Source organism: Perognathus longimembris, chromosome 3 (assembly GCF_023159225.1).
Source record: "Perognathus longimembris pacificus isolate PPM17 chromosome 3, ASM2315922v1, whole genome shotgun sequence".
Classification (NCBI taxonomy): Eukaryota; Metazoa; Chordata; class Mammalia; order Rodentia; family Heteromyidae; genus Perognathus; species Perognathus longimembris.
In genome coordinates this window covers 62,290,309-62,306,418 of record NC_063163.1, presented here as the reverse complement: position 1 = coordinate 62,306,418, position 16,110 = coordinate 62,290,309, and the positions used below count along the sequence as shown (strand labels likewise).

The window sequence follows — 16,110 nt, the reverse complement described above, 5'->3', positions numbered from 1 at the left end:
TTAATGAATGCTAAAATAAGAGGTTGAAGAAAGGTAGTTAAGTGAAAGCCAGATTTCTAGAAGTACCAATGTTTAATAGACAAGAGGAAGAAAAGACACTGACAGAAAAAGAGGTTCAAAGATAAGTAGGTTAGTATGGCTTCAGAGACCAAGAGAATTGTGGCACATGGGTTTCCCTAATAATAAAAGCAATCTTCTACGGATGCTTTATTTCAGGTACTATGCTAGATTTTTTTTTTTTTTTTGCCACTCCTGGGGCTTGAACTCAGGGCCTGAGCACTGTCCCTGGCTTCCTTTTGCTCAAGTCTAGCACTCTGCCACTTGAGCCACAGCGCCACTTCTGGCCTTTTCTATATATGTGGTGCCGAGGAATTGAACCCAGGGCTTCATAAGCACTTTACCACTAGGCCATATTCCCAGTCCCCTATACTAGATGTGTTATACTTGTCTCATTCTAAGATTGAGGCACACACTGTTTTACAGATGAAGTAGGCATTAAAGAAGCTTATAAACTACGGGCCAGATGGGAATTGTAAGGCTTCATGTGTTCAGATTCTGATACTTTCCTAGACCTTAGGGACAGTTTTCTTCCATCTAAAGTGTGGCAAACAGCCAGGTACAGTGGCTGATGCCTGTAAACCTAGCTACACTGGAGGTGGAGATCAGAGTGAGGATCCAGGATCAAAGCTAGTCTTGGCAGGAAAGTTTGTGATACTCTTATCTCCAATTAACTACAAGAAAACCTGAAGTAGCACTGTGGCTCAAGTGATAGAGCTCTAGCCTTGAGCTGAAGTGCTCAGGGACAAGCACTGAGTCCAGAGTTCAAGCCCCACAACCACCTCCCCCACCAAAAGGAAAGTATGGTAAAGTAGATACACTGGAGGGATGTAGCCTAAGTGGCAGGAAGCCAACATTTGGACAAATGGTGAGAGTAACTCTGTCTGTTCTATCCTTTCATAATAATTTTTCTCTCTCTCTCTCTTTTGCTGGTACTGGAGCTTGAACTCAGGGCCTTGGAGCTTTCTTTTAGCTTTTACTGTTTTTGTAATTCTAACTATTGTTATAAAGGTGATGTACAGAGGGGTTACAATTACATAAGTCAGGTAATGAATGCATTTCTTTTTGGACGTCACCTCTTCTCTTGCTTCCCATAGCCTTTCCACTCATGACTGGCATGCTACCACTTGAGCTATAGCTCCACTTTTGATTTTTTTGGTTTATTTGAGATAAGGATTTCATGGACTTTCCTGATTTCCAGATGTACTACCCTTCAATGGAATTGTCGGGCTCAGCCTTGGAGGAGCTGAGAATTCCTCCCCAGCTTCTCACTTGCCAACATGGAAAGCTCTCCAGAAATCAGAGGCTGGATAAAGAGAACATGAACACAAGTGGTCTCAACTTAAACAAGACACTAAAAAACTGAACAGTCAACACTATGCTTTTAGCTTGCCTTCGAATCTCATTAGCTTTCAAAGCTTCCATTAAACAGTTTTATATAATATCCATTACTGCTATCTTCTTCAGACCAGGAAAATGAAATTCTTCTGCTCTTTGAAATTCCTACTTCCCCTCATACTTATGTCTCAAAAATGTTACTCATAGTGACAAAACAGCCTCTCTACTTTGTTCAAAGTTTGTTAAATCTCACCTCTGACCTTCAGTATCTCTTGTGAGACTCAGAACCCTTTCATAGCTCTTTTAGGATCGACTAGGCAGCCTCTTCCTTCAAACTCACTCCATCAGAATTACCTAATCATTTGCTTCCCCAGTTTAGGTGGTCATTGCTGAATCTTAATAAAGAACAGACACATTACTTTTAAAATGCACTAAAGCATTTGGTAAATAGGAGGCTGAGGACAGGAAAAGAACAGGCTCTGTTGGGGGCTGGGCTAGTGAGGGGTTGGGCTAATGAGGGTGGAAGAAGAGGAAGATGGTCCAACAGACTGTCAGCATGTATGAAAGTAGAACAATGAAACCTGTTGCAATTGTATTAGGGAGCAGGTAATGGGAGGAAGAACAAGTGATGGGCAGGGGTTTTGGGGTGGATTGAGTGGAACATACTATGCACATATCTGGAAATGTCACAATGACATCCTCCCTTGTATAGCTAATAGAAAAAGCTACTAATTATTTTAGTTTACAAATCACTAATAAAGGGACAGGGCCCAGTAAATATTAAAATCTTACAAAAGCATATGAAATGATAATATTCCAATAATTAACAATGTGCCAGACCTAGTATGAAAACTAGACTAATAAAGTTGGGGATGTTTTAGAGCTATTATTATAGAGCACTACAAATATTAAACACATCTTGTCTTATTAAAATCTCCTCCTGTGAGGCAGGTATTACTATCTTGTTCTAAAGATGATGAAAATGAGGGTGAAGGCAATTAGATCATTTCTTGAAGTAATAAGCCTAGGAAAAATTTAAACCTGAGTCTAGTTATTCCAAAACATACACTCCAGGCTACATTTCAGTAAGCTCTCCCTGTGAAAAATCTAGGATACTGTTAACTTCAACTATTTTTATGCTACTATGAATGGAAGAAATTCATTTCTGGATGTTTAGTAATAATTAAATAATTTCATATAAGGAACCAATACTTATAAAATACATTTAAATTCCATGTAGTCTACTAAATACAAATATACTGAGGGAGGAGCAGAAACAGATACTTACTAACAACAATCTAAGTATGGACTATTACTTACATATTTTTGCATAAACAGTTCTAAAGATAGAACTACTACCCATGATAATACCACTGAAGATAGAGCTGGGACAGAATCCAGGTCCTCGCACAGACTATGCTTGCTCTACCACTGAGCCACATGCCTAGCATGACTGCAGCTCTAGCACTTTACCTCCTGTCTTCAGTTTGGCTTTTTTTTGGTAGGTTGTGGGGTTTGAACTCAGGACCTGGACACTGTCCCTGAGCTCTATCAGCTCAAGACTAGTAGATTAGTGCGCTACCATTTTGAGTCACTGCCCCCCTTCTGGTTTTCTGGTGGCTGGAGATAAGAGTCTCAGGGACTTTCCTGCCTAGGCTGGCTTTGAACCTCAATCTTCAGATCTCAGCTTCCTGAGCAGCTAGGATTACAGGGGTGAGCCACCAGCACCTGGCTTCATTTTGGCTTTTGAAAAAAAGCATCAATTAGTTTTATCAGGGGGGTTTGATATGTCCATTGATATATACAATGCACCTGCATCATGTGTTCTTTTCCTTCTTCCCCTCTAGGCCCTTCACAAACCCAGTATCATCAAATGTCCTTTCCATTTTCACACATACACATAAAGTGCTTTGGCTATATTCACTTTCCTTTCTCTTTTATGTTTGTCTGCTCCCTTCCACTAGTACTTACACCTCAGGCATGTTTCAATTCCCTAACATTCTTTTTGTTTCAGTTCATGTTAATTATTAAAAGGGGTTTCTCACATCTACAAGTACCATGTTTTAATTAAAATACATAATATGTCCACACATATGTTTCTAGTTTAGGTCTAACATCCAGATATGAGAAAGAACAACCTTTGTTCTCCAGAGCCTGGCTTACTTGACTTAATATGCTTTCTAGGTCCATCCATTTTCCTGCAAATGACATAATTTCATTCGTCTTTCTGGCTGAGTAATACTCCATTGTGTGTGTATATACATACACACATCACATTTTCTTGATCCATCCACTGTTTAGTTGGTTCTGGACTGTTTCCATAGCTTGGCTGTTGTGAATAGTGCTACAAAAAACATGTGTGTCCAGGTGTCACTATTATATCCTGCCTGCTATTACTGGTGGGTAAGTAGTTCTACCTTTAGTGATATTATTATGAGTAGTTTTTTTTTTTTGAGGAATCCTCAAGTAGTTTCAAACAGTGATTGCACTAGTTCACTGTGACACCAACAGTGTATCAGGGTTTCTTTCCCCTCATCCTTGCCTGTGTTTGCTGGTGTTTTTGTTTTTGACAGCCATTCTGACTGCAGTGAGATAAAAGTCTCAGTGTTGTTTTGATTTGCACGTCCTATATAGCCAGGTACTCTGAACATGTCTTCCTGTATTTGTTGGCCATTTGTAATTCTTTCAAGATATGTCTGTTTAGCTCTGTTGCCCATTTGTTGGTCATTTCTTTGGGAATTAAATACTTTGAACTTCCAGTATATTTCTGGTTATTAATCCCTTGTCAGATATATAGTTGGCAAAGATTTTCTCCTATTCTGTAGGCTGTCTTTTCAGCCTGGTGACTACATCCTTTGCTAGACAGAAGCTTTCTAGCTTGACACAATCATATTTGTCAACCCCCATTCCTATGTGCCAAGCGACACGAGTTTATTCTCCAAGTTACTACCTATACTTTTAAGTTCTAGTGTTTTTCCTTATTCTCTTTTGTAGAAGTTTCAAAGTTTCAGGTTTTCTATTAAGGTCTTTCATCCACTTTGAATTAATATTGGTACAGGATAAGGGATAGTCTGTTCTATAAGGATATCCAGTTTTCCCAGCATCATTTGTTGAAGTATCTTTTTTCCAACATATATTTTAGTGTCCTTTGTTAAAAATCAGATAGCTGTAGGTGTAAGTTCATTCTTGAGTCTTCTGACTTGTTCAAAATTTCAGGTCTGTTTCTAGATCAGTACCATGATGTTTTTGTTACTATAATTTAAAGTCTGATCGTGTGATAGCTCCAGCATTACTTTTTGTTCAACTTTTCTGGTTATTTTGGAAATTGAGTCTCTTGGACTACTGGGCTGGGATGTCCTTAAACCATGATCTTCTGCTCTCAGCTTACCAAGTAGTTAGTAGTACAGCTATGAGTCACTGCTGTCCAGCTTGTTTGAAAGATTTCTAAATGGCTATTTTTAATCTATCTGCTCTTTTCTATTTTTGTCTGTTACTCACTATATCTGTGCTTCAATCTCACTGATAGATTACCTCTTTTGACTTTTTTATGTTCTTCTTTTCACCTTTCTTCCTATTGTACATTTTCCTCTATTAGCCTTAAAATTCTTCCATCCACTAACATAGCAAAATCCTCACTCTAATACAGCTGTTGAACATTTCTATTCCTACATAAAGGCTGCAGGAAAAAGATTACACAATTGCATTGGCTGATGGCATTAGTATTTCATGCTCTACTTGCTTATTGTTTTCTATTTCTATCATCTGTTCAGTTCTCTTTTCTCCTTATAGAAGCTTCTTCAAAATTTCTTTCTCCATAGAAGTTAGTATTACCACTTTTGCTTTATTTAAAAAAAAGTCAAGGTTACTCCAACACTGCCATGGCTTTTGCCACTACTTTTCAAGTACAAATATAAAATACCCATCTATTCACCCTTTCCTCCAGCTAGCCTGTGGTATGTTAGTCCTTCCACCCGAGTCCCAAAGACAATTCCTCCTCTCCAGGATTTTGTCTTATTCATGCTTCCTTTCTCTTATATTTTTTATCTCTCCCTCTGAGACAAGAAACATGCTCAGGCCTCTTTTCAAAACAAAACCAACATTTCTTCAGCTTTCTGCATCCCCTGAGCTCCTGTCTTCTTATTCCTCTGTGCATGCCTAGATATCTCAAAAACTGTGCACTTAATTTTCTTAGGGCACATCCGCTTCTCAAAGTTCTACAGTATAGCTTCAGATCTCTTGCCCTCATTCATCTGTATTCTAAGAGGCTAGCACTTCTGCTGCTAAATCTGATGGACCTAGCTTGCCCCATCCCTTAGTTTACTTGATTTTTATGTATTTAGTAACTCCGTTGTTTAATAAGGGTTTTGTGGGGCTTGAACTCTGGGCTTGGGTGCTGTCCCTGAGCTCTTCAGCTCAAGGCTAGTGCTCTACCACTTGAACCACAGCACCACTTCTGGTTTTCTGGTGGTTAATTGGAGATAAGAGTCTCATGGACTTTGCTGCCTGGGTTGGCTTTGAACTGTGATCCTTAGATCTCAGCCTACTGAGTAGCTAGGATTACAGGAGTGAGCCACCAGTGCCTGGCATCCTAATCTTTTTTTTTTTTTTTTTTTTTTTGCCAGTCTTGGGGCTTGAACTTGGCCTGGGCACTGTCCGTGAGCTTCATTTTTGCTCAAGGCTGGCACTCTACCACTTGAACCACAGCACTATTTCGGGCCTTTTCTGTGTATGTGGTACTGAGGAATTGAACCCAGGGCTTTGTGCATGGTAGGGAAGTACTCTACCACTAAGCCACATTCACAGGTCCATTCTGATCTTTTTGACCATCATCTATCTCCTTACACATTTGTGTTCCTCTGGATTCTCTTGGTGGTCTTCTCATTTTTATTCTTTAGATTTATGTCTCAACTCTTTACCTTTTACTCTACCTCATTCTCCCTTTAGGTTTTAATTAACACTGATATTTTAGTAGCTTATCTTAACTGCTCAAATCTTTTTGAGAAATTTGTTTCTTATTTAAATGGGTATTTTATTGTGTTTTGAACCATCTATTAAATAACAAGATATAAATTTCATGCCTAATTCCATAATAATACATTTAGTTAAATAAAGCACACAACTAGAAATTGAACAACAAATGTTAATTACCTTTATCACCAAGGTCTCTAAAAAATGTTGATCCGCACTTAGCTGTTTGGATTCCTGCCAGCACATCATCAATATCCTTTGAATACACAAATTAAGTCTTTCAATTTAAATAATTATATTCTGTCTTACCCAAATAAACAATGAAACAACAACAACAAAATCACATACTGCTTACCTTTTTTGCTAACTTCTTGACTAAAGTTTTACCTGTGGCAAAAGAAGAAACATTACTTAGTACCCATATTCCTTGTCCAAACTCAACTAGCACTAAGGAAGAAAAACATTTATAAGACAAACAACTACAAATTTATAAAAAGTTAAGGTTTACTCTGGGCATTTATAATCCTAACTATTCAGAAGGCAGAGATCTAAGGATTGTAGATCGAAGTTATCCCAGGCAGGAAAGTCCCTAAGACACTTCTCTCTAATTAAGCAACAAAAAGCCAGAAGTGGAGCTATAACTCCAAGTGGTAGAGTGCTAGCCTTGAACAAAAAAGGGACAATGCCCAGGCCCTGAGTTCAAGCCCCAGGACTAGCAAAAACAAAAACAAATAACCCCAAACAAACAGTAAAGGTTTGACTAAAGTAAAATCATCAGCCAACGAATTCTAAATCTAAATACAAAGATGCTGTGCTTTTAAATTCTTTAAAAATCAAGACCTATTTTCTATCTCACTTTGTTTCAGAATATGAAATCTAATAATCCCCTTTGGTTTATCTTAGATGTCTGCAACATATACATTAGAAAAAAAAAGGAATGTTTTTAGATGTGCATTTATTTAGATGTGATTAATCCAGGTTAAAAGTTCCCTCCCTCCATCTCTGTCTGTCTGTCTGTTGTAGGGCTTGAACTCAAGGCCTATGCACTGTCCCTGTGCTCTTTTTGCTCAAGGCAAGCTGCTCTACAACTTTGAGCCACAGTGCAACTTCCAGTTTTCTGATGGTTAATTGGTGATAAGAGTCTCATATACTTTTCTGCCTGGGCTGGCATTGAACTGCGATCCTTAGATCTCAGCCTCCTGAGTAGTTAGGACTACAGGCATGAGCTACTGGTGTTCGGCCCAGTGTGTACAATTTCTATTGTTTGTTGCTCATAAACTGTTAAGATTTTGCTTTCATCCTATTTGAAAAATTAATACAAATATCACTATAGAGTTTTTAGAAACATCTATAATCATGTTTGTAAACTTAGGTGTTATTTATGAGTTGGGAATGTGTTTTTTGTTTTTCTTTGGTGGTACTAGGGTTTGAATTTAGGCCCTTGGCAAGGGAGGAACACTAATCACTTGAGCCATACCCCACCCCTTCCAGTTCTCATTAATGTTGAATAGGGTCTCTAATTTATACTCTAGTAACTGGGATTACATGTATGCATTGGCATACCCTGTGCTTATATTGATTTTTTAGACATGTAGTTAATTTTTTTTTACCTTTTAACTAGGAAAATAAATTTTAATCTATAGCCTTAGAAATTTTATCATATTCTTCAAGCATTTTAACACTACTATGAGGCAGATACTAATATTTTATAGTTCTAGAAGCAGAAAGGAGAGTTAAGATAACTCACCAAACCCCTTTATCTCTCATCCACTTCTCAATACCTATAATACTATTATGTATCCCATCTTAACAAGGCCTTTCTTTATCATACTTTCACCTCCATCTATTGCTTCTCATCTCACCTTCTCTTCATGTAAAATATCTCAATGACTACTTTTTGTTATTTCCGTTTGCCCATGTTTTCCTTAAAACATGGGCTTTCATTTTTATATCAAATCACAAAAATGGCTCTTGGAGAGGTCACTGATATCTTACATTGCCAAGTCCAACAGAGAGTTTCTCGAACTTCATGACAGTTGGTGTTCCTAGTTTTCCTCCTACCTTTTTATCTGCTTTCTCTTCTGGGACCTCCACTCTCCAGCCTCAGAGTGCTGTTATACCTCATGGCTCAGTCCTTCACTTTTTTTTTTTTCCCCCCTATCTAAAATCAGTTTGAGAACTTCTGAGGTAACTTAAGTTTTCAACAGCAATTATCCTCTGAAGACTCTTAAATTTACATCTCTATAGACAATGTGAGAAATTTTCAAGATAGCAAAGATATGAGCAGAGAAACAGAGGATAGGGTGGGCAGGACCACCCACAGTAGGGTGAGGTGAATGTTTTCTAATTAAAAGGGGTAGGAAAACTAGATATTCTTAGGCGGTATGGGAGGGATATGAAGGATTCCTTGATTTAGGACTTAATTTGCTCACCTAAAGATAGATAAAAATCAGCCAGGCACCAGTAGCTCATACCTGTAATTCTAGCTACTCAGGAGGCTGAGATCTAAGGATTGAAGTTCAAAGCCAGCCCAGGCAGAAAAGTCCAGGAGACTTTTATCTCCAATTAACCACCAAAAAAAGCCAGAAGTGGAGCTGTGGCTCAAGTGGTAAAGTACAGCCTTGAGCAAAAAAGCTCTGAAACAGAACCCAGGCCCCAAATTCAAGCCCAGGACACACACACACACACACACACACACACACACACATACACACACACACACACACACACACTCCTATCATTTAAAATGATATCCTTTAAAAAGTGAAGGAAGCATGTGATAAGATGTTTAAAAAGGGAGCAAAAGTTTGGAAGAGCTCATAAAGGGGATGGAAAGAGCTCAGTGTTAAGTGTTAAATATGCCTGGAGAATGTAGCTGGGGTTGAAGACAGTGAATTTAATGGTTTAGATGTGCACAGTCCTGTGATTTCCCTAGAGTTCCTAGTAGGCTATGTTCAAGGAGACAAACAGGAAAGATCTGCAAGGAGTTAGTTAACAGAACAATAAAATGACAAAGCTTGTGTTATAGCAAAGGAAGAAGATCCAGGAGTGGAGCTTGGGAATTACAGAATAGTTGAGACAGAAGCATTTACGAGGTCAGAGAACAGACATACTGGATATGGTATAAAGAATGGTATGGTAAAGAAGAATGCTAGTGAGTGGGGTTCTGAAGTCTAAAAATTTTAAATTGGAGTGATCCCAGGCAACAGACATAGGATATGAATGGTAAAAAGTGAGGACAATAGAACTATGAACTGAAAAACAGGGCTGGAGTCTTTAACTCCCATTTTCTGCATGGGGATCAGGAAGTGTTTTCTCTCTCTTCTCCCCACTGTACTAAAATAAACCCTTCAAACTTCCAACAAAAACATCCAAAACAACAACAACAACAACAACAACAACAACAACAACAACAAAGGAATTCAGTTAAGAAGAAGTTGAAGAGAAACAATATTTTGGTTAGATAACCTCTTTCTCACTTTTTTTTTTTTTTGAGTGCACAAGGGAGAATTCCAAGCCCAAGAAGGAACCAGGGGGAAGGAAAAGCCAGGGTTACAATGAAGAGATAGATGGTCTACATAAGTCTACCAACTTCTGTTAATAAAGTGTTTCATTTGCAAAAAGCCAAAAAGATAAATAACAGGTAAATATGACTTTAAAATTTAATAAGTCTTAGATTGTTTTTTATCCCTCTGTTTACACACAGATACCATGGGTCAGTGGGTTGGCTCTGTTTCTTCTAGTTGTTTTAATTCATGATCCTCAGGAATGCAACCAAGATTCTTCTTCTTCTTATCCATGATGAAAAACGAAGATGAAGGACATCATATACATAAAGGATGCATTATTAGGCCTTCACAATTACTGAATTCTTGATTTGGTTAAATGCCTTCTGAGACAGTTTAATTGCATTCCAATGAATAATAAAAGTGAAGATGTTATAATCTTTAATCATGGTTTAATTTTTTTACTATATTTACAGTGGCTGTTCTGAAGTCTTTTTGTGCTAAATCAGGTATCTGATTGCAGTCACAGTTTCAGTTGCCTGCTTTGGCCCATTGGGGTCATTTTTATTGTTTCCTTGCATGTCTTAAACTTTTTGCTGGAAAATGAACCTTTTTGATAATATTCTATAGCAAATCTAGGTACTAATTCTCTCTTCTCCTAGGGCTTGTTTTTGTTATTTACTTGTTTGCTTATTTATTTATGCCAGAACTGGGGCTTAAACTCAGAGCCCGGGTGTTGTCCTTTAACTTTTTCACTCAGGCAGGTGCTATACTACTTGAATCACAGCTCTACTTCCAGTTTTTCACTGTTTAATTGGAAATAAGACTTGCACAGACTTTCCAGCCAGGACTGGCTTCAATTGGGATCCTAAAATTTCAGGGTCCAGAGTAGCTATGATTGTAGGCATGTGCTTTGCTCAGATGTTTTATAATTTGCAGTATAATCTTGGGAACATCACCAGAGGCTTTAAATGATTATTTATTTATTTATATTACTTTTAGTGGGCAGTAGATCTATAGAGTTCCTTACACTCCATGATCAAAATGATTCTCCTCAAGTTTGTTCACGTTTATTATGTAAAATTCCACGGTGTGAACACACTAACATGTATCCATCTTTTTACTAATGATAATTTGAATTATTTCCAGTCTTTCTGCTCACCTAACACTGCTGCTGTGAGTGTTCATATATATAAATATATATCCGAGTGCACACGGGCAGTGGTCCTGTTGAGATACATACACTCTATGTGTCTATGCTTAAGAATGGGAATGAAGGTCAAAAGTTATGCTAATCTTTAATTTTGCAAATTGTTTTCCATAGTAGTAGTTTCAATTTTTTTGTGTGCTTGTTTTGGAACTTGAACTCAGGCCAGTGCACTGTCCCTAAGCTTCTTTTGTTCAAGTCTAGCTCTGTGTCACCTGAGCCACAGCTCCATTTCCAGCTTTTTTGGTAGTTTAGTGGAGATAGACTCTCACAACTTTCCTGCCTGGGCTGATTTCAAACTGTGATTCTCAGATCTTAGCCTCCTGAGTAGCTAGGTTCACAGGCATGAACCACCAGTGCCTGGCAGTAGTTTCAAATTTTTTTTTTCCCTCCAGAACTCAGGGCCTTGTACTTTCCAGGCAAGTGCTCTTCCACTGAGGTAAATCACTAAACCCCAGTACTTTCAATTTTTATTTCTAATCAAGGCTATAAAAAAGATCTACATTATCTTCAAACTTTGTTTGCTGCCAATCTAATAGGTATAAAATTATCGTACTGTAGTTACTAACAAGGGTACACATGTTTACCTTTATTGTTCCCTCTGTTGATGGTTCTTGATTTCTATACATGTTTAAAGCTGAATCATACATACATTCTCCCTAGTTCATATGTGGCCTCTTTATTTATTTTTTCTTATGGTTCTAGGAATCAAACCCAGGTGTCTTCATATACTCTAGGCAAATGAGCTACATCCTTGGCTCTTAAGAAAGCTCTTTAGCTGGATCTAGAAATTGACTTAAAAGCTGATTAAGGAAAACATTTTATACTTTTTAGAGGAAGAATAATAAATTTGTAAAGGACTGATGGGACAAATAAATCTCTGTACTAATGTAAATTCTAGGAATGTCATTAAGAGATATATATGGGAGTGTTGAAGCTAGTGGAGATAAAGGTTACTTCAAAGAGTTTGCTAATTGGGGCTGCAATGAATTACCCCAATTGCCAGTCTGGTGATCAAGGCTATTTTCTGGCCTTGTTGTGAAGGACCTCTCTCCCCAAAGAATCTTTATGGCTTGTTGCATGAAGGAAAAAAGAAGTCAAATGGCCTTTTTTGAAGCTCCAGTTCCTCAAGTAATGCCAGACTGAAACGATCAATATGCCATTTGGCATATCCTGGAATGGCCCTCCTTAACTCCAATTGTTTACCTTTTCCTTGTAACTCAGTGTATAAACATTAAGTTTTGTCAATTGTATGTTGGCATTGCTGGAGTGACATGTCCTTAACTCTATTTACCTTTTCTTCATTGTAATTTAGTATGTAAATATTAAATTTTGTTATTTATATGTATTGGAAATAAATTTTGTTCGGTTTTGGCTTATCTTTCCAACGTCTCTGAGGCAATTAAATTTTTGGTAAACAGAAGTTCTAATTTTAGTATGGTTGAATTCTATCATTTTTAAATTTTTTTGGTTGGTCATGGGGCTTGAACTCAGGGACTGGGTGCTGTCCCTGAACTCTTTTGCTCAAGGCTAGTATACTCCACCCCTTTGAGTCACAGCTCCATTTCCAGTTTTCTGGTGGTTAACTGGAGATAAGAGTCTCAGAGGGGCTGAGGATATGGCCTAGTGGCATGAGTGCTTGCCTCGGATACACAAGGCCCTAGGTTCGATTCCCCAGCACCACATATACAGAAAACGGCCAGAAGCGGCGCTGTGGCTCAAGTGGCAGAGTGCTAGCCTTGAGCAAAAGAGAAGCCAGGGACAGTGCTCAGGCCCTGAGTCCAAGCCCCAGGGCAGGCCAAAAAAAAAAAAAAAAAAAAAAGAGTCTCAGAAACTTTTGTGCCCAGGCTGGCTTTGAAGTGCATTCCTCAGAACTCAGCCTCCTGTGTAACTAGGATTATAGGCAAGAGCCACCAAAACCCAGCATTATCATTCTTTTTTAAAAAAAAATAATATGTAATCATGATTCAGCAATATTTCTGTATTTGATCTATTACAGTTATGTATTGCAAGGAGCAGTACTGAGGTTTAAATACTGGGTCCTCCTCCTCCCCTCCCCCTCCCCACCCTCCTCCCCTCCCCCACCCCTCCCCCTCCCCTCCCCCTCCTCCTCCTCCCTCCTCCTCCCCACCCCCTCTCCGTCCCCCTCCCTCCCTCCTCATCCTCTTTTTGCTCAGTGCCACTTCTGGCTTTTTCTGTTTATGTGGTTCAGAGGACTTGAACCCAGGGTTTCATGCATGCTAGGCAAACACTCTGCCACCAAGCCACATTCCCAGCCCCACATTAGCATTCTTTTATGCTTGTACTTTTTGTATCTTGTTCAATCAATATTTTTCAAACATTTCAAGATTTAAAAATTATTGCTCAAAAATTTAAAAGCACTACTTTTTTCTAAATTAATATCAAACTGCCCTAGCATTATTTATTGAATAGTCATTTTCTCCACTAGTTTGCACTAAATTTGCCAACTCCATCATCTATTAAAATTGTTTTTTTTTTTTTTTTTTTTTTGCCAGTCCTGGGCCTTGGACTCAGGGCCTGAGCACTGTCCCTGGCTTCTTTTTGCTCAAGGCTAGCACTCTGCCACTTGAGCCGCAGTGCCACTTCTGGCCATTTTCTGTATATGTGGTGCTGGGGAATCGAACCAAGGGCTTCATGTATACGCGGCAAGCACTCTTGCCACTAGGCCACATCCCCAGCCCACCATCTATTAAAATTGTATTTATGCCTGTGTGCTTTTGGGCTTTCTATTCTATTCCCAACAATTTTTTCTTTATGTCTATGCCATTTGATTCTGATTACTATAGCTTTATAATAAGCCTCATTTCCTGTAAGGAAATTAATTACCAAGTTTCTTCTTTCAGACTATCTAGCTGGTTTAGGCCCCTTGTTTTTCTAGACACACGTTCTTGTCAGCTTGTCAAAAACTATGACACACACACTCACCCAAACTACTAGAATTATCACTGTAACTGTACTACAACTATAGATAAGGGATTACCAAATGGGGCTTACTGCTATACTCATACTTGTAGAAATTCCTAGGTGGGTGGCAGAGTGTTTTATAAAGATTTTCAATCTGAATGTTTGTAACAAGATTTAGACTTCAGTTAGCCACAAACCCTGCCTCTTTAACTATGTACTACATCAACTTGATTCATACTCTTTTAAGTCTGAAATTTTTTATACTCAGGGTCAGGTGTCAGTGGCCCACGCCTCTATTCCTAGCTACTCAGGAGGCTGAGATCTGAGGATTATGGTTTGAAGCTAGCTAGGGAAGGAAAGTTCATGAGATTCTTATCTCCTACTGACCATCAAAAAGCTGGAAGTAGAGTTGTGGCTCAAGTGGTAGAGCACTAGCCATAAGCAAAAAAGCCCAGAGACAGTACCCAGATCCTGAGTTTAAACCTTCAGCAAAGAAACCCCAAAAAACCAAAAAACAAAACCAGGGCTGGGAATATGGCCTAGTGGCAAGAGTGCTTGCCTCCTACACATGAAGCTCTCGGTTCAATTCCCCAGCACCACATATATGGAAAAACGGCCAGAAGGGGCGCTGTGGCTCAGGTGGCAGAGTGCTAGCCTTGAGTGGGAAGAAGCCAGGGAAGGTGCTCAGGCCCTGAGTCCAAGGCCCAGGACTGGCCAAAAAAACCCCAAAAAACAAAAAACAAAAAAAATAAATAAAAACAAAACCCAAAAACCCTGACAATTTTTTTTTAAACTCAGTAATCTAGACTGTTTCTTCTAGAGTTCTCTTTAGAGAACTTTTCTAAAGATGTCAGCTGACTTGTTTTTTCATTCTGCAGGAAAAAAAAATTCATGTAATTCTTTATAATGTTGGCTATATCTAAAGAGCATTTCTTTTTATTACTAGAGAATGCTTAAGGTTTTTTCTCAAAAAAACAATTTTTTCCTGCAAGGAATTTGAAATCTTCTTAAGGTTATTTCTTCAGAATCTAGGCAACTATTATTTTATAGTATGGCATCTAGTATCTACTTAGGGTAGGGGACTTTGAAAATTTTAGTTGATCTACTCTCTTACATAATTTATGAGACATATGAAAAATAATTCTTACATTCCTCTATGGGTAAAGTACCCTTCAGTTTCTTTTGAGACTTCCTCTTTCTTTAATTTTCTGTAGTTTAATTATGCTATTTATTGCTAGGTGATTTTCTTAGTGATTTTCTAAAGGCCTTTCTATGGTTTGGTCTTCAGAAGTTTTAAACTCCTGGGCTAGTCCACATTAAAATTCTAGCAGCCAATAGTAATAAAAACAGCTTGGTATTGGCACTGGAACAGGCCTGAAGACCAATGGAACAGAATTGAAGATCCAGAAATGAACCCACAGAACTATGCCTACTTAATCTTTGATAAAGGAGCTAAAAAAATAGGATGGAAGAAAGATAGCCTCTTTAACAAATGGTGCTGGCAAACTGGTTTAACACCTGCAACAAACTAAAACTAGAACCTTATATATCACCCTGCACCAAAATCAATTCCAAATGGATCAAAGACATCGAAATTAAAACAGATACCCTGAAAACACTAAAAGAAGGAGAAGAAACACTTGGGCTCCTTGGCACAGGATGGGACTTCCTTAATAAAGACCCAGAAATGCTACAAATCAAAGAAAGGATGGACAAATGGGGCTGCATCAAACTGTAGAGCTTCTGCAGGGTAAAGGACATAGCTCGCAAGATAAACAGAAAGCCCACAGATTGGGAAAAGATCTTTACTGACCATACAATGGACAAAGGCCTCATATCTAAAATATATGCAGAACTAAAAAAATTAAATTCCTCCAAAACAAAACTGCAAAGAACCAACAGCCCCCTCAACAAGTGGGCTAAAGACTTAAAAAGAGACTTCTCTGATGAGGAAATGAGAATGGCCAAGAGACATATGAAAAAGTGCTCTACATCCCTGGCCATAAAAGAAATGCAAATCAAAACAACATTGAGATTCCATCTCACTCCAGTAAGAATGTCCTACATCAAGAAAACTAACAATAATAAATGTTGGAGGGGATGTGGCCA

At 38.4% G+C, this 16,110-nt stretch overlaps 1 protein-coding gene across 2 annotated transcripts in view; it reads right to left on the bottom strand.

Annotated features, from left to right (window-relative positions):
• Micu2 (mitochondrial calcium uptake 2) overlaps positions 1 to 16,110 on the bottom strand; it is a 94,770-nt gene that overhangs the window by 45,200 nt on the left and 33,460 nt on the right. For both annotated transcript variants that reach the window (XM_048341653.1, XM_048341654.1), the window contains exons 3-4: positions 6,719 to 6,750; positions 6,544 to 6,619 (exon numbers count right to left, since the gene is read on the bottom strand). In XM_048341653.1, coding sequence (XP_048197610.1) covers positions 6,544 to 6,619; positions 6,719 to 6,750 — 108 coding nt within the window. The remainder of the gene's footprint in view (positions 1 to 6,543; positions 6,620 to 6,718; positions 6,751 to 16,110) is intronic.